This window comes from Macaca thibetana, chromosome 7, assembly GCF_024542745.1.
Source record: "Macaca thibetana thibetana isolate TM-01 chromosome 7, ASM2454274v1, whole genome shotgun sequence".
Classification (NCBI taxonomy): domain Eukaryota; kingdom Metazoa; phylum Chordata; class Mammalia; order Primates; family Cercopithecidae; genus Macaca; species Macaca thibetana.
The window spans coordinates 111,517,888-111,541,718 of record NC_065584.1 but is presented as its reverse complement, the minus strand read 5'-3'; the positions used below and the strand labels follow the sequence as shown (position 1 = coordinate 111,541,718).

The 23,831-nt window shown below is 49.7% G+C and overlaps 1 protein-coding gene across 4 annotated transcripts in view; it reads right to left on the bottom strand.

Moving 5' to 3' along the window:
- Window positions 1-23,831, bottom strand: part of ATP10A (ATPase phospholipid transporting 10A (putative)) — a 185,170-nt gene that overhangs the window by 81,037 nt on the left and 80,302 nt on the right. For 3 of the 4 annotated variants that reach the window (XM_050796111.1, XM_050796112.1, XM_050796114.1), the window contains exon 2: window positions 19,593-19,797. In XM_050796111.1, coding sequence (XP_050652068.1) covers window positions 19,593-19,797 — 205 coding nt within the window. Of the gene's footprint in view, window positions 1-19,592; window positions 19,798-21,497; window positions 21,816-23,831 lie in introns of those variants that run through there. The other variant, XM_050796115.1, reaches the window with a different exon arrangement.

The following is a 23,831-nucleotide window of genomic DNA, read 5'->3' as shown; positions in this document are numbered from 1 at the left end:
GCACAATTGTAGTTCACTGCAAACCAGAACTCTTGGGCTCCAGGGATCCTCCAGCCACAGCCTCCTAACCAACTACGATTTGGCATGTGGCACCATGCCCACATCCAGACCTAGAAGCTTCTTGGATGAACCTTTAGGTTTTTCTAGGTACAGAATCATATCATCAGCAAACAGCAACAGTTTAACTTCCTCTTTACCGAATTGGATGCCCTTTATTTCTTTCTCTTTTCTGATTGCTCTGACTAGGACTTCCAGTACTATGTAGAATAGAAATTTTCTGTAAATTTCTGTATATTTTCTGTATATTTTCTGTATATTTCTATGTAAATTTTCTGTAGAGACAAGGTCTTGCTACGTTGCCCAGGCTGGTCTTCAACTCCTGTCCTCAAGTGATCCTCTCACCTTGGCCTCCCAAAGATTTGGGATTAAAGGCATGAGTCTGGCCAAATTATACATTTTAAATATGTGCGGTTTATTTTACGTCAGTCAGACCTCAATAAGGCTGTTTAAAAAATGAAAGAACGGCTACAGTTTTCAAAGGATAATTAACTAACGATGCTTTTTTTCAAGTGGCACAAATTTTCCCAAACTTTTGATTTTCTGAAAGACTTTTACTGAGCAGCTAAAAACAACCAGTTAATGAACTGCCTGTCTTTAAGAAACTACTGTCATCTGACTTATCCAAGGCTATTTTCAACTTAGGGAAAGCGAAGCTTATTTTTGTAAGAAAATAATTGCTCCTCCACCTGCAATTCATTCTTGAGCAAAATTAACCTGCTGAGAATAAGGGTGTTATTTTACATCCCTAAATTGCTTGCCCATGGAATTCTTGAAATAAATTATTTTCAGTGGGACTGGGCATCCTTTTAATTCTAGATCACTAATTTAACATCCGCTCATCTGTTTGTCTTGAATATCAGCAACCAGTGAGTCCGACTCATCCCAGACGACAGCAGATGGCCAGGCTCCTCCCCCTGCATCCAGACTCACTTCCTCCTGGTGAAGTTGGCTCTCCAGCATCCCTTCCAGCACTGGGCTCCCAGAAGGAAGCCTCTGAGGCTTCCATGCACATGATTGTTAATTTTATGTGTCAACTTGAGTGGGCCACAGGGTGCCCAGATTAAACATTGTTTCTGTGAATGTCTGTTCTCGCTCATTATTTGGGAAAGCTGGAGGAACACAGGCTGCAGGTTAATGAAGACCAGGACACAGCAAGACACTGATTCTGCGGCACCTGCTGTAAAATGATTCACTCCAGGAAGCACAGGATCAGTGCAAATAAGTGCTGTTAATAATTAACTACTTTGCAGATGAAAGCTGGCCAGCTATAAGCTCCTCCCCTGTGGATCAATCAACAGGCAATGGGAAAAAAGCATCCCTAAAATGATATCTATAGGAGAACACTGTTTATTTTATTCAGAGCTTTTCAAAAGTACACTGTTTGTAAAAGATAACCTCTCTGTGTCTTCTTTTAAGTGCCTTAATTAGTGAAGTATGAAAATATCAACTACGTCAGGAGAGCAAGATCACAGAAGCTGATCATCCCACTTGCATCCCAAACCAAGGACAATTAGAGAAGAATATGCCTAATTATGTCCAGGTGACACCCATGCAACACGGGGCTTCTCAGTCTCCAATGGGTACATCAATCCTCCAGGATCTTGTCAAAATGCAGATCCTTGTCTAAATGGGTCTGGGAGGGGCCTGGGACTCTGCATTTCTTAGAGGCAACGGGTGAGGCTGATGCTGTTACTCCACTGACCGGACAAAGACTTACGAAAACGAGGACTCCTGGGCAAAGAGCTTTCCAGCCTAAGATGCACGGTGCAGCGTGGGCTTCCAGGACTCAGGGTGTTCCCTGCTGCAGGTGGCAGGTTTGAGTCCCCCAAAATGTATATGTTAAAACTTAGCCCTTAAAATGTATGTGTTTGAGTCCCCCATGGATATGTTAACCTAGTCCTTAATTTGATAGTATTTGAAGGTGGGTCCTTGGGAGGTGATTAGGGCATGAGGGTGGAACCTCATTGAGTGGGATTAGTGCCCTTCTAAGAAGAGACACTCACTCGAAGCTCTGCCTCTCTCTCCGCCATGTGAGGACACAGAGAGAAGGGGGCTGTCTGCAGGTCAGGGAAGAGGGCCTTTGTCAGATGCCAGATCTATTGGCGCCTCAATCTTGTACTCCCAGCTTCCAGAACTGTCAGAAATAAATGTCTATTATTTATAAATGACCCGGTCTGTGGTCATTTAATTACAGTATTAGGAACAGACCAAGGTATTCCCTTTCCAACAATCCGAGCTATCCTTCACTTCTTCCCATCACCTGAAATGCAAAGGGTTATCACTCAGCCTATGATGCTAGAAACCGCAGAGGCTCCACCTTCGGCTTTAGGAGTGCCATAAGCTAAAAGCTCCAGCCTGCTAATGGCAGAGGGTAATTCTGGCTTCTGTTATTGGGCCCAGGAAATGAGTACCATCGGGGCACTGAGACTGTAGGGAAAGGTAGGGAAATGCACTTCACTCTATTAAACCTCCCGGCTGAAGCGTCTGCCTGCTGAATGCTAGTGAGGAGGCAGGACACACACCAAACAGCATCAGGGCTTGCTTCTAGATGATTTTCTCCTTGAAGCCCAGACTTTCAACAGCCCTGATGTTTGAGGTCAAGGGTCTCTGGGGAGCACCAGCAGCCCTGCGGAGCCCTGTGATGAAGTCAGCACAGCACACGGGGGGTGTTGTGTCTGCCTGGCACAGCCTGGCGGCTTCGTGGAGAGACTATGTTTAACAGCCACTAGCGTAGTAATCCAATATTCTCCACTTCTCTGTAGAATACCTGCCAATAACGACAACATGTGATCAAATAATTCCCTTTCAGCATCAGAACTTCCATTAGAAACACGTCTACCTGCCCCTGCCGCCGGTATCTCAGAAGCCCCCCAGAACGTTCGGCACCTGCCCTGCCCCTGGTATCTCAGAAGCCCCCCAGAACGTTCGGCACCTGCCCCTGCCGCCGGTATCTCAGAAGCCCCCCAGAACGTTCGGCACCTGCCCCTGCCCCTGGTATCTCAGAAGCCCCCCAGAACGTTTGGCGCCCGCCCCTGCCGCCGGTATCTCAGAAGCCTCCAGAACATTAGGCACCTGCCCCTGCCGCCGGTGGTATCTCAGAAGCCCCCCAGAACATTAGGCGCCTGCCCCTGCCGCCGGTGTCTCAGAAGCCTCCAGAACATTCGGCACCTGCCCCTGCTGCCGGTATCTCACAAGCCCCCCAGAACGTTCAGCACCTGCCCCTGCCGCCAGTATCTCACAAGCCCCCCAGAACATTAGGCGCCTGCCCCTGCCCCTGGTATCTCAGAAGCCCCCCAGAACGTTCGGCGCCTGCCCCTGCCGCCAGTGTCTCAGAAGCCTCCAGAACGTTCGGCGTGTCCAACTTGATCTGGTTTTCTGGCACCAAGAAAGCTCAGGTTAAAGTCAGAGACTCAGCGTTGAACACCCACATTCCAGAATTCTGCCTGTGTAGAGCCTCTGATGGTGTCACATCCCTCACTGCGGCTCTACAGCTGTCCCGCTCTTATGTGCAGGTGGGCAGGTCACTCCTGAAGTCCTGGGCAAGGAAGAGATCACTGAGACGCAGCTTCCTCCTTCCCAGAGCTCAGGCTGGAAGCTCCTGGCCCTGGCCCGCCAATTCTCATCTAACACCCAAACTCTCCAGCCTCACCTTAATTCTTCCAGCTCTGCGGATTAGACAGAGGTATTGTATTCATCAGGTTCTTCTCACAGAAACACAAACCCTTTTCTCTACAACTTCACTCCTGGCGCCGGCCTTGCCTTTCCTCCAGGAGCCCGCCTTTCAATGAGAGCAGCAGCAGGGCAGTGCCGAGGACAGCCACCCTTTTGAGCACTCACCACCTGCCAGGTGCAGTGCAAAGGGCAGGCTAGAAGCACCTCTGACATCATTCCCATTTTGCAGATGTATTAGTTCGTATTCACATTGCTAATAAAGACATACCCGAAACTGGGAACAAAAAGAGGTTTAATTGGACTTACAGTTCCACACAGCTGGGATCAGAATCACGGCACAAGGTGAAAGGCACTTCTTACATGGCAATGGCAAGAGAAAAATGAGGAAGAAGCAAAACTGGAAACCCCTAATAAACCCATCAGGTCTAGTGAGACTTATTCACTGTCACGAGAATAGCACAGGAAAGACCGGCCCCCCTGATTCAATTACCTCTCCCTGGGTCCCTCCCACAACACATGAGGATTCTGGGAGATACAATTCAAGTTGAGATTTGGGTGGGGACAAACCGTATCAGCAGATATTGAAACTGAGGCCCAGAGAGGTCAAATGATGTTCCTGGATTACAAGCTAGCGAATGCAGGAGGCAGACCCCAAAGCTCGCTCTCCATGCCACACTGTAGCCTGCCTGTATAATCAAGTGCCTCACTGTGCTGTAGTCAAGCCCTCAGACCCAACATCCTCGAGCCCCCGAATGCTCCACCAGCGTCTCCCTCCCCAGGCCCAGCCCAGCGGCCCACACCCCTCCTGAAACAGGGCTTCCCTCGAAGCCAGGAGAAGAAGTGAGGAGGGCAGGAAGCTCCACCAGCCTCTACTGTAATTGGATCTTCCTCCTGGCAGTTCTCGGTGACAAGAAAGGGCCATGTGGTACGCACACGCACTGACAACCACGTGCTCAAACACTGCCTCCAGGCCCCAACCCAGCCGCTTCCATTGCAGCACCCTGAGCTCAGTGTCTGTGCCGCCTGCAAGCGCTCCTTGGGCCTCAGCAAAACGTCCTAGAACACAGCCAGGTGCCATGGGACTAGAGCTGCAGCTTGAGAAGGTGCCAGTCCCAAAAAACTCCTGAAAAACACTCTAATTGGGGTTTTGACAATACTATAAAATAGTGGAACCCTTTCTAAAAACAAAAAACAAAACAACTTTAGTGGGCCCCACATAACTGAGTACATGGACATGCACTGGCAGACACAGACACATACACACACTTTGCCCTGCTTGGTTTCTTGGCATCAGCAGTTTCTTTAAAGAGGGCTGCTCTGCTACATAGCACATTACAGTGAGATGTGTGGGCAGCAATCAAATTCCCTTCTGCCTGTTCTGGTCTAGAGAGCCATTCCTTAACTTTACCATGGTGTTCAAAGGCGACGCCCACCGCTGCAGGCTTTTCAACCTGAGAGTGCCGAGGTTAGAACTGCAATTTTGGTGCATCATTCTGGCAGGTGCTACAGCAGAACATAGGGTTTCCTGCAGAGGGGAGATGGGTGGACACGCTGTGGCACCCTGAGAAGGTGAAGGAGGTGCCACGCATGGCTGCTGTCACCGGGAAGCAAAGAGGATGGATGGAGGCTGTGCCACATCCTGGACAGCGAGTCTGCTGGGAGACCTGGATGAACTGGGGCTCAGGAAGAGAGGCATGGGGAGTGCTGTAAGAACAGGATCTGGAGCTCAACGCTGGGTTTGCAGTGCAGCCCCTCCTCTGACTGGCTGCACAGTAGGGTGAGCCCATTGACCCGTCCAGACCTGGACCCCTTTATTTCTAATAGAGGGAAGCAATTGTACTTATCTCAGGGTGGTGATTCTTAGTGCAGAAGAGCTTGGAGCACCCCAGTGCCTGGCCCACCCCACATCAAGGGAGTCAGAATGCAGGCGTGAGCCCAGGCCTTTGGGACTTCGAAAGCTCCTCAGGGGAATCCCACCTTGGCCAGTGAGACACTAAGGGTGTAAAAACTATGTGTGCTAGCTGCCTGTGCTAAGTGCCGGCAGATGTTCTCTGCGGCCGCTGCAGTGAGCAAGCACCCAGCCGCTGTCACCTCTCTGAAGCACTGTGCTACAGACGGAGGTAGGTGTGCTCGCTGCAGTATGGGACCCTTGCGGGCCCTCTGTCTGAGATGCACCTAACACGCCAACCTGGATGGGTGCATGGGCAGGCACTGGGCGTCCCTGACCTGGGAGACACTGGGGTGAACATGGGGCCAAGGGGGTCCAAAGGGCGCACCAGGGCTGGCTCCCAAAGTCCCCTCACCCCTGTGAGGCTGGTTCCTGGACTTGCACTGGTAGAATCTACAGGACTTGGCAGCTGGTGCTCTGCACTGGATGAGGGACAGCCAGGTCAGAGGGAACCCCAAGTGCTGGGCCGGCATGACGATGAAACGGCTGGACCATTCACAGGATACAGTCAGCACGTGAGCAGCTGGGATGGAGGGAAGGTCAGTGGCTTGGGCCTCCCGAGCTATGGGCTGGTGAGCGGCAGGGGCTCCTGTGCCACTACTCCCATCACTATGGCTCACAGTCATTACTGGGGACTTTCTGTGAAAGATGTAATCAGAGAAAAAATGGCGTCGTCTGTTTAAAAGAAAAGCAGCGTTTCCTAATTCCTTCTACTCGCAAGTGTGGACTGAGAGGCAAAGCTCCTGGCTGGGGACTGGACTCCCATCCTGTCCACCCCAAGTGCTTCAACCCCAGGTCCAGGTCCGGGTCCGGCCTTGTGTTTCCAATTTCTGATTGACTCTCAGTGGAGCTCTCTCTCTCTCTGTATTTTATTTATTTTATTTCTTTATGTTTTGAGACAGGGTATCACTCTGTCATCCAGGTTGGAGTGCAATGGCACAATCTCGGCTTACTGCAGCCTTAACTTCCCAAGCTCAAGTGCTCCTCCCTCCTCACCTGCCCAAGTAGCTGGGCTATTTTTTTTTGGTAGCAATAGGGTCTCAATGTGTTGCTCAGGCTGGTCTCAAACTCCTGGGTTTATGTGGCCCTCCTGCCTTGGCCTCCCAAAGTGCTGGGATTCCAGGTGTGAACCACCATGCCTGGTAGAGCCCTCTTTTCACTACTGGTGTAAAACAAGTCTGGATTACTTTTGTAATGTTAAACAAGCAGGGAACAGGGAGAACACTACGTATTGCTTCCAGTGGAAAATTATGTCTTCCTTGAAGGAAATGGTAAGAACTTTTAAAGGAGATTTTAGTTAAGGGTTGAAAGGTTTCCCCTCACTATTTCTAAAGGAAATGTTTAGTAGAGTTTCTGTCCTGACATTGCTTATTAACGCCTTGACTCTCACATGCACGTGCATGCACACACACTCCGATACTGAAACACACTCCTATCAGATTTTTGAAGTCTGCCCCATAGTAAAATCCTCATTCCTTTTGATCCACTGTCGTCCACAGAGCTTTTACTTTTACATGCATGTAGGCTGGGTGCGGTGGCTCACGCCTGTAATCCCAGCACTTTGGGAGGCTGAGGCGGATGGATCACAAGGTCAGGAGTTCAAGACCACCCTGGCCAACATAGTGAAACCTCGTCTCTACTAAAAATACAAAAACATTAGCTGGGGGTGGTGGCAGGTGCCTGTAATCCCAGCTACTCAGGAGGCTGAGGCAGAGGATTGCTTGAACCCAGGAGGCAGAGGTTGCAGTGAGCCGAGATGGCGCCACTGCACTCCAGCACTCCAGCCTGGGTGACAAAGCGAGACTCTGTCTCAAAAAAAAAAAAAAAAAAAAAAAAAAAAAGTACATGCATATACTAACCGTAACCATCAGCTTCCTTGAAGGCTGCAGCCAGCCAGCCGGGGAAGTGGCCATCCTGCCCCGGTGCCTCAGCCTTCAGCTAACTTTCTGGAGCTGCAGTTTCTAGCTGTAGGTTCATCACGAGAAAGCATTTTCCTCTTCCTGATAGTGGAGAGAACTGGGATGCAGTGAAATGGATTGATCTGAGGTGATCAGCATGGTGATGCCACCATCCAGGAATGGCGGTTACTTTCACTCTGAACCTGCACTGAGAGCGGTCGAATTCTACCCTCCCCAGATTCATGTGTTCAAATCCTAACCCTGGATACCTCAGACTGTGCCCTGATTTGAAGACAGTTTTTACAGAGGTAATAAGGGTTAAATGAGGTGACTAAGGTGGGCCCTGATCCAACAGGACTGGTGTCCTTACAGAAGAGATCAGAACACAGACATACACAGAGGGACGACCACCTGCAAGCCCAGGACAGACGCCTCAAGTAAACCAACCCTGTCGGCACCTTGATCTCAGACTTCCAGACTCCAGAACTGTGAGAAAATAAATTTCTGTGGTTTAAGCTGCCCCAATCCATGGCACTTTGTTATGGCAGCCCAAGCCAACTATGAGGTACGCATTTAAAACACGACCCGGGTGAGGCGGAGAGGGGCCCCACCCATGTTTTCAGCCGTCCCTGCCTGTGGATTTCAGCCAGGACACCCCCCAGGGCTTGAAGCTGAGACTTCGTTTGGTGTCCGCATTCATGGACTCCTGCAGACTAAAACCTCAAGCGAGCAGAGATGACCCCAAATTGCTGGGTGGGTCCCAAGGACACAGAGCCATCACGGGGTGGTCCCTTCCTCCTCGCCCAGACACAAAGTCTACCTTTCTTTCTGGTTCCTCAGGAGACTTCCATGCTGGGGTGGAAAGGTGAGTTTCCGAGTGCCAGACCCAGCAGGAACGGCTGGTGCTTCTGGCTGCAGTGATTTGGGGTCACGGGGCCATGTGTTCTCCGGGGACTGGAACATCAGCCTGACTGTCACGGCTCAGGGACACGTCTTGACCTGTGCACCAAGCTGCCACCACCGCAGGCCTGTGTCCTTACTGGATGAGAGGCAGATCCCCTAATGTGACCTACAGGAGCCAGGGACTTAAGAATTCCCTTCCCCCAACACGTGCAGGCCAGCGAGTGCAGGTGGGCAGCCAAACACTGCATTTACAGCATACATTTTCAAAACCTTCCAGCCCATCAAATCGACCTACGCGTGCCAGTGCCTGGGATGTCAGAAATGGCGCATGCCGCATGTCTGGAGCACCCACCACCAATACTAACAGCAGGAGTTCAATTCGGAGGTGCAGAAATATTCTCGGCCACCTGTGATTCCTTCCCGACTGGACCACAGCTGCGATCGGCCCAGCCCAGCCCAATCAGCCTGAGCGGTGACAGCAGTGGTGATGCTGCCCTGCGGAGATGGCCCTGAGGGGCTTCACAGCCAGGCCCTGTACCCCAGCTGTTGGCCACGAACCTGGCCCACCACTCACTTGGGCCCCGGCCGGCCAAGGGGCTGACTCCCTCTGAGTCTCAGTGGCTCCTTTGCTAAATGGGAGTAATAACAGCACCTTCTCAGAGCTGCCAAGAGAACTAAATGAACGAGGGCCTGACACACTCGAGTGCCCAGTGTCAGCTGGCACTGTTACCCAGCTAGGAGAAAGGAGTAGTGGGGGTCGTCACTCTCACCAGAGGGTTGCAAAGGAAAATAATAAATCTCAGGACCCCAAACTTAGGCCCAGAGGTGGAGTCAGGCAACACACTGTTCCAGATGAACGGCTGTCACTGGCATTACGCATCATCCAACGCCCCAGGGACAGGAAAGAGGCATTTCTGCAGGGCTGCCCTGCAGGGCAAACCCACCTGACAGCAATACCTCCAGCCTGCCCTGCAGGTGACTGCATGGCAGATGTGCCTGTGTGTATGTGCTGAGCTAGGACATCTGGGCGTGGCCAACCCAGAGATTTGTTCCTCGTCTGTGATAAGCATCTGAGCCCCCACCTGTCCTGTGGAACTCGGGCCGCACAGGGGGTTGAGGCCCTGAATTTCGGGTAAAATGAAGGCTTCCAGGTGGAGGTCTTTCGGGCGAGGGTATTAGGTGAAGATGCTGTAGAAAGTGCATGCTGTGATAAGCGGTAGTGGTTTTCCTGTTCAGCCTGTCACCACCGGACTCTCTCCCCTCTGTGTAAGCCCCTAATCAAACCCCATGTCACACTTCCTGGCTCTGGGTTTCTCCTTCCGCCTCTTGGACCTGTGCCTTCCCCACTGAGGTTAACAGGGGTGCAGCACAACATGCCCGACAAGATCACACATGAGGACACTGTTTGCTGGCCACCCATAAACAAACACGCGCCAGTCATAACATGAAGAGCCCGGCATGGCAGCTCACGCCGGTCATCTCAGCACTTTGAGAGGCTAACACAGGAGGATTGCTTGAGCCCAGGAGTTCAAGACAAACCTGAACAACATAGTGAGACCTTCCTATCTCTATAAAAAATAAAAAGAAAAAACGTTAGGTCTGCGATCTCAGCCTAGCTTCTAAAACTAAAGTCTGTTGGGTTCCACATTAGTAATGTCCACTACAAGCTTATCTTCCCAGGTACAGAACAGAGACAAAGCTCCTTCCTCCCCCACCCAGACATGTCCGCGTGACTGATTCTGTGCTCTCTGTTTCTCTTCACACATTCACTTTGTCTGATGGAAAAATGTGGATTTACTGAACGCCAACTGAAGTCTCAAAGGAAAGTGACCATTCCCTGGCTGCTGCTTGCCCCTCTTCCTGCATGCCTCCTCCTGCTTTAAGGAAATGTATGAATACTACACCTCTTGAAAACCCCCCTATTTTTTTTTTGACACAGAGTCTTACTCTGTCACACAGGCTGGAGTGCAGTGGCATGATCTTGGCTCACTGCAACCACCTCTGCCTCCTGGATTTAAGCTATTCTCCTGCCACAGCCTCCCAAGGAGCTGGAATTATAGGCGCCCACCACCACGCCCGGCTAATTTTTGTATTTTAGTACAGACGGAGTTTCACCATGTTGGCCAGGCTGGTCTCGAATTCCTGATCTTAGGTGATCCACCTGCCTCGGCCTTCCAAAGTGCTGGGATGACAGGCGTGAGCCATCGCGCCTGGCCTAAAAATCTCTTCAGAAAGCAGCCACAGGTGTCTGTGGTTCCTATTTTACCGGGACACATCCTAAAGCTGGCTTAACAAACCTCAATTGATTGATACTTCTGCCTCAGTCACTCATTTCAGTCGTCAGGGGTTACTGGCTTTCTGAACACTGACTCAGAACTACCCCAATTCCAGGTTCTGGGCTGGGGCTGAATCTCTGGTCCACAGGCGACTTGCAGAAAAGGTAGGGCTCTCTCCTCCCAAAGTCCCCCACCCACCCACCAGGCCCTGACGGCTCTGATGCTTGCAACAGTCTGATCTCAGCTTCGGAACCTGACTTGGCACCCGAGACCTTTCCATGCCCACTTTTAGCCTTAAGACAACACTCAAAATCCCCGAGGGTGGTTTCCGTGGCCCGTGCAGGCTCGCTGGGCCGAGGTGGAGCTGTCAGCCTCAGAGTCTGTCCTCGCAGAATTTCCTGCCTGGTGGTCAAGGCTCCTGAATGCTTGATAAAGGCCGGATGAGCAAACCAGCTATTTGAAGTTTTGTCCAAAACAAACCTAGATCCATAGTGCTTTGAAGTTGGCCTTCTTTACCACACCAGTGAAAGGGCTTGTTTCTCGCCAAGGGCTGGTGCCAGTGCGGCAAAGGTCAGTTGTGACAGGTGAGTGGAACGACCCTGAAGCTCTGGCCCAATTCCTAACCTTGAATCCCCCGGCATGCACCCAACCCCCCACTCTCCGCAACGCCAGGGAAGACGGCTCACCACCAGCAATGACACCCACATTTCTTGTCCTTTTACAGTTTTGGGGGGTGGGGAACATAAGACATTCGGAAGACACACTACTGAAAAGGGCTTTGTAAAAACTGACAAACTAAAGAAGTTTGCCTTAGGCCTGATCTCAGCTTGTTGAAAAGTCTCACTGGGGTTTATGAAGTCATTTCCTTGGCACACGGATTATTCATTAGCAACGGTGAAAAAGCCTTGAATTAATTTCAACATTAAACGCAACTGAGATGTCAGGAAGCCCAGTTGCATCCACATCCCAGGAGGTAACAGTGTCTTCTGAAGTCGAATTCTTGCTTTCTTTAAAGGTCGATTCCCTTTTAAGTTCTGGTTTACGTGACTATATGAAACTGCAAATGTGCCCATGAATCTCTGCTGCTGTGGACTCTGCTGTGAAACTCTGAGGAAGCCCTAACACCACAGTGAGAACCAAGATACAGCCTTCCACTGGAGGAGCACACGCAAACCGAAAGCGCGGCATAGGCTGAACGAGCGAAGCCGGCTCCTACCATTTCACAACACGAGGGTAACTCACACGTCTGCGGAGGCCAGGGGGTGCCGACGGGTCTTGCGTTGTGCTCTGTGGACGCAAGGACATTCCCTCTTGTTGTAAGCCGTGCTCACAAGACAAGCAGAAGGGAAATGACACACAGCACAGGGCCTCCACCAAGGGACGAAGGTTCCAGAGTCCAGTCAGCAGAGGTGGATCGCGTGGGCACCCCTCACCTAATGCATGGGCTCACAGCAGGTCCTCAATAGCGAGACTGGAAACTCCAGATTCCCCCGGGGAGCACTGTCTTCAGAGCAATCCACTTCTACAACACTCTATCTCAGCCCGGGAGGGAACGTTTATCCTCTCCTACATTTAGAGATAATAGAAAGTGATAACCTAATAAAGCAAAACCACTTCATTTTGCTTTCTTCTTTGCACACTCTTGCACTTACTTGCACACTCACTTGGAAGAATGTTTGCACTCACACCTGTCTGCATACACACTCACACAAACACACACACACTCACACTCACTCATGAGGAGACACTTACTGTTAACTAAGTCAGTCTCACATTGTCAGCTCTTCCCACTGGTAAGGAAATCCCTGCTCCAGAAACACACATACACACAGAGAAAGTTTCAAACCCTTTGCAATTGCTGATGCAATTAAACTGCATTTAGGAAAATTGGAAATTGTATTAAATTTCCCCCCCTTTTTTTAACAGTGAAAATATAGTCAAAGAGAAAAAAGGCATTTCACATTATATGCTGCCTTGAACAGAATTAAAACATCTTACTGCTTTGGTTGTCTTTTTACTTCTGGAATAAGAAATCATTTCCAGTCACACAAAACTTTTTAAGTTTCCACACAATATAATAAGATCTTTTTGGATAAATATTTCAGACTAGTCAAATTATTATCAACTTCATGGCATTAACGTATTCATTTAGATCAGAGGTCCGGGTGTGGTGGCTCACGCTGGTAATGCCAGCACTTTGGGAGGCCGAGATGGGAGGCCGAGATGGGTGGATCACCTGAGGTCCGGAGTTCGAGACCAGCCTGACCAAGATGGAGAAACCCCATCTCTACAAAAAATACAAAATTAGCTGGGAGTGGTGGTGCATGCCTGTAATCCTAGCCACTTGGAAGGCTGAGGCAGGAGAATTACTTGAACCTGGGAGGCAGAGAGGTTGCAGTGAGCCGAGATCGCACCACTGCACTCTAGTCTGGGCAACAAGAGCAAAACTCAGTCTCAAAAAAAAAAAAAAAAAAAAAAAAAAAAAGATCAGAGTGCTGGTGCTGTACTCTGTACATGGTGATTGAATAGACTATAAATTAAAGGCAAAGAATCCAATGTGAAGTCACCAGAATTAAAAACAAAAATCTTAGGACCAAACTTACATTGCCATGAAATAAACACAGTTAATATGAGAAAACGTGGTATGTCTCAAGTAATCATATCACCTACCTACCAAACTGAATTTCTTTGAATATCTGCACTTGCTGGAATTAAAAATTTAATCTAAATAAAGTTATTGTATTGTCAAAGTCATTTATTTCTGTCTTTCCTGTTACCAGATTTAATGTCCTTCAAGAAAATTATGAGATTGTTAAATTTAAAAACAAAAATGTCTCAGTATAATTTATGAGCTCGTTGACTATCCTTCAACATATAAGAGAAAAACATGTAAGCCTCTTCGTAAAGGCTTAAAATTGATCGATCTAATTAACACACCCAGGTAGGTGTCTTTGTTTTCCACTTCGATGACAGATTATCCTGCCTCCTTCAATCCCATGGCCAATGTAGCTAAATTTCATTAAAGACTAACAACTTGAAAAGCTCAGGGAAAAGAGCCTTGGGTACGAAAACTACCTTGCAAATTGTACTTTTTCACTTCTAGTTTTCCTGTGATAAAGACAATTTTGGAAGCATGTGTAGGTAGCAGTTTAAAAAAAATATATTTTGTCTTCTACATATTTGGACTTTTAGAGTCATTTTCTAAGCTTCCGAATTCTGTCAAGTAACTTGGGGCAGGACTGACTCTCCTCCGTAAAGAAAACTGCCGAGTCACAGCCTGAATACACCGGGCCCCCAGAGACTGGTCACAGGGTATTCACAAAGTAGAGGCAAAGCTCTGTCTCCATCTTGGCATCATGCAGACCTGACTGTGAAGGTACGTGTTTAATAGTAGTGTTTGTCCAGCCTAGGAAGTTTCCACACTCCTTTCATCTTTCTTCCTTATTTGGAACATACACCAGTGTGCACAGACACACGTGCACACATTGCGCAGGCCTGGGAAGAATCAGCAGCAGATCTTCCTGCAAGCCTGACAATGACTGCTCCCCACAGCGCTGCACAGAGCACGTGGGTGTGGCTGGGACTGTGGGCACTAATCCAAACAGGTCCACCCAAGAGACAAACTTGGAAACTATTTTCTCAGTAAATTAACCCACACGGAAGTCACCTCTGGGACGGCGCTTCTCGACTGACGTGTCCTCTGGGTCTGGACTCTCCAGCTGTTCTCAAGCAGGCTGGCCCTGTCCCCGCCTCACCCCGGCTGAAATTCCAACACTCATCTGACATTTCATATCCCTGTTTCTCGTCTACAGTGAGCACCGAAGACTTCAACCATCTATCTAACTTTTCACCCAGATCATGTAAGTGCTATGAGGGGAAAGACGCTCCCAGTTTTCATCAATGCCCCTCCTAAAATGGGGTTAGAATAAATGCTCAATACGTATATTAATAAATGCTCAATACATATCTGCTGAATGAATTAAAACTTACAAAAATGAGTCTTTGAAAACACTGAGTTTTATATAAAATTATCAGTCTAGGGATCTCCGAGTTCTGCAGAAATGACAACTGTTACAGACGAACTAGAAACTGCTACCCACAGAACGTCTGAACGTATGCACCTTCGTGGCAGGGCTGCAGGGCTGTACGAATGTGCGGGTGACAGACAGCAGACACCCCACGCAAAGCGGAGGCACCCGCTCTGAACCCACACTGGTGGACGGGGTGGGGGAGGGGAGGCACCTTGAGAGAATCTCCTGACTTCACTTTTTCTGTTTCTCATCTATAAAATGGTGTGATAATCATTATCTCACAAGATTTACACTGAAAACTCTGTGAAACTGTGTTTAGAAATGTTTGCTCTACTACAGTTGTGGGAGATACAGCAGGCCTGGCACGCAGGAGGTTGAACAAATGTGAGTCGTTGCCTGAGAGTGTGATGCTCCACACAGGGGCCTCTCTCAATTCTTGGATAACATCCATTCAACTCCAACCTTTACATCAAATCTTTACGTCTGAAGATCTCTGTTTCTTTTTCCAGAGGTGCAACAGCGGGGTGATTTAAGGTCCTGGAGCCATCAGCCCGGTGTCCAGGCCTTGTCTTCAGATTCTGGGGTCTGGGTGGGCCATGCCTTCAGGCTTTTGTTGTAGCCCCTCAACACTGCACTTTTTCCAATGCTCTTCATTAAATACAACCCTATTCCACCTCTGGGGCACCTTCTGACCGACATCATTCCCTGTAGTGCCTGGCACCTGAGACCTCTCCATCCTGGTCCTCAGAGTGAGTTTCAAGCTCCTCTTTCTAGAACCTCCCTTGACCTCTCAGATGGCCCCAAACCCCTAACAAAAGCCTCCTGGACTCATCTCACTGCTCCGTACTGGGCATCGCTGGTGAATAGGCCTGAGTCCTCCAGGTATTGGTCCTGTGGCTGGTCTTCAGGTGGGGTGTGTGTGCGTGTGCATGCGTGTGTGTGCATGTGTGTGCATGCGTGCGTGTGTGTGTGTGTATACCCATTCCGCACTGCCCACCCCCTCCACGTTTCTCCAGGGCTTGGCCTGCTCCACTCTTTCCCCACCTCTCAGTCTGGGGTACCCAGGACATGTTCCTGCAGACAACATGGGCCCTCTCGAGCCTAGGCTGCTGCTCATGCACCCTCTCAAAGGTGGGGCTCCGCGGCGCTGCTGTCCAGAGAGCTGCCACCAGTCTTCATCCACTGCAGCGAGGGCCTGGCTCCAGCAGTGTCCAGGGACCAACAGCCCCTGGCATCTAGCAAGTTCCCATGCTTGGCACCTCCCTGGCAATGGCCTCCCCGGCCCCCAAGGGAAGGCTTCCAGCAGGTTCCATCAGTGAAGCCCCTAAGTACCTTTTCTGCCATCCCCCAATTTGAGGCTGTAGCCGCTGCCATGGGTCAGGGGTTGGGAGGGCGCTATGAGTAGGAGAACACGTCTGTCTCAGAGCCAGGGGCAGTGGCTGTCCCTTCATCAGCTATTCCCCATATACATATATATTCGAGACAGAGATAGGGGCTCTGTCCCCCAGGCTGGAGTGCAGTGGCGTGATCACAGCTCACCACAACATCAAACTTCTGGTTCAAACCATCCTTCCCACTCAATCCCTTAAGTAGCTAGGACCAGAGCTGCACACCACAATATCTGGCTATTTTGTTTTTGTTTTTTTTTTTGAGATGGGGTTTCCCTGTGTTGCCCAGGCTGGTCCGGAATTCCTAGCCTCACACAATCCTCCTGTCTCAGCCTCCCAAAGTGCTGGGATTATGGGCGTGAGCCACTGTTCCTGACTCCTATATTCTTCAGAGTCCTCTTTACTTCTTATTTATTTATTTTTTAAAGATGACAGCTTTATTGAGATATAATTCACTTATCATTACTTCTTACAACTCAATCCTCAACTAAGAATTCTTCACATTAGACTTTCCCTGATTGAATCATGTGTGGTTTCTGTCTCCTGATTGGACCCTGCTGGATACACCAAGTTCCTGCATTCATGCCACTTCTAATTTAAGTGATTTACAAAAGGGCTCCCACTTCCAACTGACCATTCATTAAACCGGTAAAATATTATATTGTATTTCACCTAAGTCAGTACACAGATTATTACCAGTTCTTAACCTGTCCGAGACAAGCTAACTCAATATTATAAAAAAACTAATTGAAACACAGAGTACTTAAATGTTCTTGGCATTTGTGGTTTGTCAATTGCTGGGGTTTAAAAGTCAGAGACTTGTTTCCTTTATTTTCAGTGGGGTGGTTCATAGATTTCAGAATGTAATGCATAAATGGGAATTTGGATACCAAAAAAAATGTCTTTGGACCTTTAGGGAAAGAGGAAAAAAAAAACGCCCAAAAACCAGAAAGTGGGGGAAAAAAGGTAATTGGGATCAGAATGTGCATGCAAGTAAAGTATTCTGGTGCTAATAATACAATTTTTAAAAAACCTTCAGAATTGTTTAGGCTGTTAATTTGGCCATTTTGACCAGATCACGGCTCAAAGCTACTTCCTCGGATTCCCGGGGCCCTGAGAAGGGTGACGTAGATGTGTCCGTCTGCAGCCACCCTCGAGTTTTAAACATCCAACTTGTAAGCAGCTCATTTCTATAAAGCACCACTGAGCTATGAAGTGCTGTGGTTATTGTTTGGGAAAAAAGCGGGCGGGGGAGGACTGTAGATATGACTGGGTTCAGAAGTTGAAGATCAGAAGATAGGAAATGGGCAAGTTCTTTTTTTTTTTTTTTTTTTAAGATGGAGTCTCACTCTGTCACCCAGGCTGGAGTGCAGTGGTGTGATCTCGGCTCCCTCCGCCCCCCGGGTTCAAGCGATTCTCCTGCCTCAGCCTCCCGAGTAGCTGAGACTACAGGCATGCGCCACCACGCCCAGCTAATTTTTGTATTTTTTTACTAGAGATGGGGTTTCACCATGTTGGCCAGGATGGTCTTGAACTCCTGACCTCAAGTGATCCACTTGCCTCAGCCTCCCAAAGTGCTGGGATTACACGCGTGAGCCACCGCGCCCAGTAGAGGAAGTCATTCTTGAGAGTTAATCAAGGAGCTCTGTCTGTGGCGTTCCCCTACCTGCCACGCCAAGCATGCATGCCCCACCCTCCAGTGCTTCAATTCTGCAGTATTTTCCACCTTGTGTGAGGTTTCACCAGTTAGATACTCATCTGCATTTGTTTAAGTGGCTCTCACCCTCTGTGCACATGGGCTGCCCCTTTCAGAGGTGATGTTTGAGCTGTCAGCCCTCTGCCTGCCCCTAAGTCTAGCTTGGACCTCGGGAACTGAGGGGGGTGCCGTCCCTGGCTAATGTCAGCATGAGTTCACATATCTGCAGAGGAGACGGGGCAGGTCTAGGGGAGAAGCTGAGAGTGAGGCCAGCTCACGCCCATGACTTACTGAAGACAGCGGGGGGTGGGGGGGGGGGGTGCGGGGTGGGGGGTGGGGGCGGGGAGCACGAGGGCTGGGGCAAGGGGGTGGCAGTGGATGGGGCCCTCACTTATCACGAAACCCTGGAGCGCAGTCATGGAGAAGCCGGGCGCTGCCGGGCTGTGCCTCGAGGGTCCCTAACTCTTTCACCAACTCTCCTGATCTAAATGAGATCACTCCATTAACAACAAAAAAACACTATTTTAAATTTTTATGTCTGCGTTGCCTTATTCCAAAAAGATTTGAGGCAGTTCACAAAAATACACTTGGCATAAAAGAAGGTAAAAAGAAAAAAGTAGATGAGGAAGTCATGGCGGAAGTCAGCACGGGTGGAACACTCAGGCAGATGCTCGTGCGGCAGTGACACCTGCCGCAGGCAGGCTGGGCGGGCGAGGCGCGGAGTACCTGGTCTGCTGCAAGTATGTCAGGCGTCTCCCCTTGTGACGGTGGCCGGGGGCATCTAGAGTGAAGGCAGGGATGCTAGAGCCCCCCACGATCCTGCCCAGCCGATTGCTCACCCCCCACTCCCTACAGTGCCCTCGCTGAGGTCCACAGAAGGCAGAGCCCACTGCCCCAGGGAAGCCCGATGGGCTGGTGCTGAGGCCGATGCGGTAGGGCACTGTCTGATAGAGGAGGAAAACCCCAGCGGCGTCCTCCCTGTGAACCAGAGGCCGGCTTCCCCACCCTTCAAGGCCAGAGCAGGGCTGGGAAAAGGGGGCTCGGGAGGAGAAGGCTCGGGCCAGGCCCATTTCCTTCTAGGGACTTCCTGATCTCTGAGGGCTCCTGCCCTGTCAGTTCATCTGGCATTAGCACCTCGCAGCCCGGGACAGACCTGGTGAGTACGGCCCTTTCTCCCCGGGGCAGCCCCACGGAGTCGGTGTGTGAGTGCAGCTGTCAGATCTGTTTCCCTCCAGCCTCTCACCCCTCACCTTGCTGCACGGTGGCCGGGGCACACCAGAGGCAGGATTCAGCTACAAAGACCTGGCGCTGAACCCAAACACCCTTGAGGAGAAAATGTTCCTGAGCATCCTGGTGGGGACAGGCCGTGACTCCTGCTGTGTTGCCATTTAGTGAACAGGTGAAACTGCTAGGTACGTGTTGACCATCAGCTGGTCATAAATGGTCCTTGTAACTTTACAGGAACAAATAACATTCTGAGAAACTTAGACATGCACAAGGGAAATCAGAGTCAGAAAAACTGAGTCCTGCTTCCCAGTCACAGGCAGGTCGTGGGCTCAGGTAGGTCAGGGGTCCTCTCGGACCCTCAGACTCATCTACTAGGGAAAACAACCTGGTCTGACAGAGAGGAAAATGCAGGTGCTCTGAGCCCCGGAAGGCTGTCACGGGGACGCTGTGTGGCTGTGATGCCTGCGAGGCCCTGGAAATGTGGGTCACTTACAAGCTCCGAGAAGCCGCGGACCACCTGCCGCCGCTTCAGGTTGGTCTCTCCGTCCAGGTTGGCGGTCTCGATGTGGCACAGCCCGTCGGGGTCACTGGAGGAGAGCAGCAGAATGTCCGCAGGGAAGATTTCGTTGCAGCGAAGACGCACAAAGTCTCCCACGTGGATTTCTTTCCAGAATCGGTTCACGTACTTTTTTTCTTCCCTGGAAAACAGACTTTGATTAATGAAACTCACGAGACATCGGTCATGGCTGGATCTGGGTGATGGGCACGTGGGGCTCATGTGGCAATTCTTTCTACTTTTGCATAGGCTGAAAATTTTCATAATAAACAGGTGTTTTAAAAAGAATATTTGGCCGGGTGTGGTGGCTCACGCCTGTAATTTGAGAGACCGCACTTTGAGAGACCGAGGTGGGCAGATCAGGAGATCAAGAGTTTGAGACCAGCCTGACCAACATTGCAAAACTCCATCTCTACTAAAAATACAAAAATTAGCTGGGTGTGGTGGTGCATGCCTGTAATCCCAGCTACTCAGGAGGCTGAGGCAGGAGAATCACTTGAACCTGGGAGGCGGATGTTGCAGTGAGCTGAAATCATGCCACAGAACTCCAGCCTAGGCGACAGAGTGATATTCCATCTCGGGGAAAAAAAAAAAAGAAAAAGAAAAAGAAAGAATATTCATACCACTGAAGCCCACTCAAAGTAAAAGAAGAGTATCCATAAAGGCCACATATTGTATGACTCCATTTACATGAAATACACAGAACAAGCAAATGCATAAAGACAGAAAGCAGATTTGCGGCTGCCAAGGGCTGGGGGACAAGGGAGTACGAGTCACAGCTTAATGGCAAGAGGCTTCTTTCTACGAAGATATGAATATTCTGGAATTAGTGACAGCTGCACACCACTGAATGCACTTGAATTTTTCACTCTTAAATGATTAAAATGACCACTCCTAGTTCTACACTCAGAAGAGCCGAACGCAGTGACTCGACCAGGCATAGCAAGCCAGTGTTCACGGCAGCATCACTCAGAATTGCTAGGAGCCGGGATAATCCATGTATCCATGAACAGGTGAATGACAAACAAAATGGAGTATTATCCTTTATGAGTATTATCTCATAAAGAGAAATGCTATAATACTGAAGACACTACGCCAAGTAAAATGAGCCAGTCACCAAAGGACAACTCTTGTCGGTTCCGCTTAATACCAGGTGCCCGGAGTGGGCAAATTCAGAGACAGAAAGTGGATTAGGGGCCACCAGTGGATGAGAGAGGCACAACGGGGAGTTATTGTTTTATGGACACAGAGTTGCTGTTTGGGGTGATGGAAAAGTTTTGGAAATACATCGTAGTGATGATTGTACCACACTGTAAGTATCACTAATGTCACTGAATTGTACACTTAAAAATAGTTAAAACGGCATTTTATGTGCATTTTACAATTTAAAAAATGCAAAATGGTTAAAATGTTAAATATTATATTTTGCGTGTTTCATCATAATAAAAAAACATAATTAAAACACGTGAAGCCATGGGAAACGGGACTTAAACTGCAGCAGGTTACGAGACACTTGGCAGTTGGAAGGCCCCCTCACCTCCCAGGGACACATTCCAAGCCACCTGCTTAGAACAATGCCCAATACAGTCAGCCTGCAGAACCTATGAGTCACTATCAACAGATATTTAGATTAAAACATAATTTTCAGATTTCTTCTTTAATTTTTTTTCCTGGAATAACAGGCTAACTAATGCCACAAAGGTCATTTGTAAGAGTTCCTTGAAGGCAGTTTTTGGCCATCTTTAAATAAGTGGAGGGACACAAATTTATCTGAAAAAGATATGTTACAACAGGAAATCTCATCAAGAAATCCTCCGGGTTGCTGGGTGCCATGGTTCATACCTGTAATCCCAGCACTTTGGGAAGCCAAGGTAGGAGGATTGCTTGAGGCTGGGAGTTTTAGACCAGCCTAGACAACATAGTGAGACCCCATCTCTGCAAAAGTAAAAAATTAAAAAATTAGCTGGGCATCGTGTCATAAGCCTGTAGTCCCAGCTACTTGAGAGGTTGAGGCAGGAGCCTCACTTAAGCCCAGGAGATCAAGGCTGCAGTGAGCCGTGATGACACCACTGTACTCCAGCCTGGGCGACAGAGTGAGGCCCTGTCTCAAAAACAAACAAACCAACCAACCTACCCTCTGGATGATACTGTAAAAGAGTAAACAGCACTAAAATGCATTTCATGTTAACCATAACCATCTTACTAATCCTCCCACCCTACACCCCCTATAAAACTCTACTCTCGCCTGAATTCCAAAACAGCCAGGAGTTGGATCTGGAGGTGGACTGTGTTGGCCACATCTGTCAGCTGCCTGAGCATTGGATGAGAAGTTTGGGGAGTCTGCAGAGCTAGGAAGCCACGCACCAATTTTCTCACTTCTATTTTATTCCCCTGTGTGGATTTGAGGGACCCCCTGGCAAAGTTCAAGAGGCTCCCAGGAAGCCATCGGCTGCCCTAGAGGCTGAAGGGAGAAGAATCCCCTTTCATTTTAAATCTCTGTGTTCTTAAATCCTCTAATTCAAGATCCACCAAATCAGTTACGTACAAAGCAGAGCTCCGGGGCGCTACAGTGGGAACAAAGATACTAGAGGATGCGGTTCTGTCCTCAAAAACAAACGCAAGGCAAGCTGTCGCCACCAGAGAGCGCCCTTTGGGGGCTGTGGAGTCAAGCCCCCTGAAAGTGGTCCCAAAGTTGTTCTTCCTGGGCTCACGCAAGCGTTCCTCAGAGCTGCTTCTCCCACTGCGGCAAGCTCGGTCACCTGCAGGCCATGTGGTCCCAGCATGGTCTGTCCAGGCAACCATGGGGTCCTCTGGCCATGCAGAGGCTCCTTCCTCAGGCCCCAGCCCGAGGTCTGAGAGGAGGCATGGCAGTGACCCCCAACCACGGGCCACCCAGCTTGCGATGGCCAATCTGACCTCTTTCGAGCACAGACAGGAAGCTTTGATGACTGAGACACTGACATGTCTAGCCATGTGCCTACTTGCTTTTCCAAAGGTCAAGCCTTGACTTCATGTCATTACAAGTTTTTTCGTCCTTCCTTCTCACAAGCACCTGCTGGGCTCCTACAGAGGACACGAAGCCATCTGAAAGGGCCTGTCCCTTTGGAAGAACATTACCCAACGCTCAGTCACAGTTCGCTCACAGTGGAAGGCAGCCTGTGCGGAGCATCGGCGGGGCCGGCTTTGTGGCGATGGGGTCCCCAGGAGGCCGGGTTGTCCTGGGCCTCACCCTGGGCGGAGGAGGAGAGACACCGCAAGGCACTGTCTCTGTTCAGTTTATGTTAACTACATTCCATGTATAACCCTCATCCAAAATAAAGTCGGTTTCCATCTGCTTTGTAATCATAAAACAATAGCTTGCCTGCCCCATCCAGGAGGCTTTTAAAACAGAAACTTCAGGGGAGGCATCTAGGCTCTGAAGGGGATTCCCCCCAAGGACCCTCCACACATGCAGAGACCGGGGTGCCACGTGGAGACCTCAGGTCACTGTCCTGGTTTGCGGGGCCGGGGGACAGGGTTCCTCATGGGCTGCAGAAAGGACGCTGGATTCTAAGAAAAGGTCCTGTCCAGGCGCGGTGGCTCACGCCTGTAATCCCAGCACTTTGGGAGGCCAAGGCAGGTGGATCACAAGGTCAGGAGTTCAAGACCAGACTGACCAACATGATGAAACCCCGTCTCACCAAAAATACAAAAATTAGACGCGTGTGGTGGTGCGTGCCTGTAATCCTAGCTATTCAGGAGGCTGAGGCAGGAGAATCGCTTGAACCTGGGAGGTGGAGGCTGCAGTGAGCCAAGATCGCGCCAGTGTACTCCAGCCCTGGGTGACAGAGCGAGACTCCATCTCAAAAAAAAGAAAAAAAAAGGCCCTGCAGTTCACAGGAATCCCTACCAGGGACAGACCCTGGAAGACTCAGATTCAGGAACCCCTTATGTAGGCACAGCGGGACAGGCCCCTCATTACTGCAGCAGACCAAAAAGGCAAGAGATGCCTCGGGGGTCCAAACCCTGCAACCACTCCAGCTGGAGCACCCGGCAAGGAGCCTGGGCCCGCATCGACCCTGCCATGTCATCACTGGCTGCATTTCCCTGATTTTTAATCTTCTTATGATACAGATATATATACAGGTATGTGTTTGTATATATAACTATATCATAGATATATATCTCATGATATAG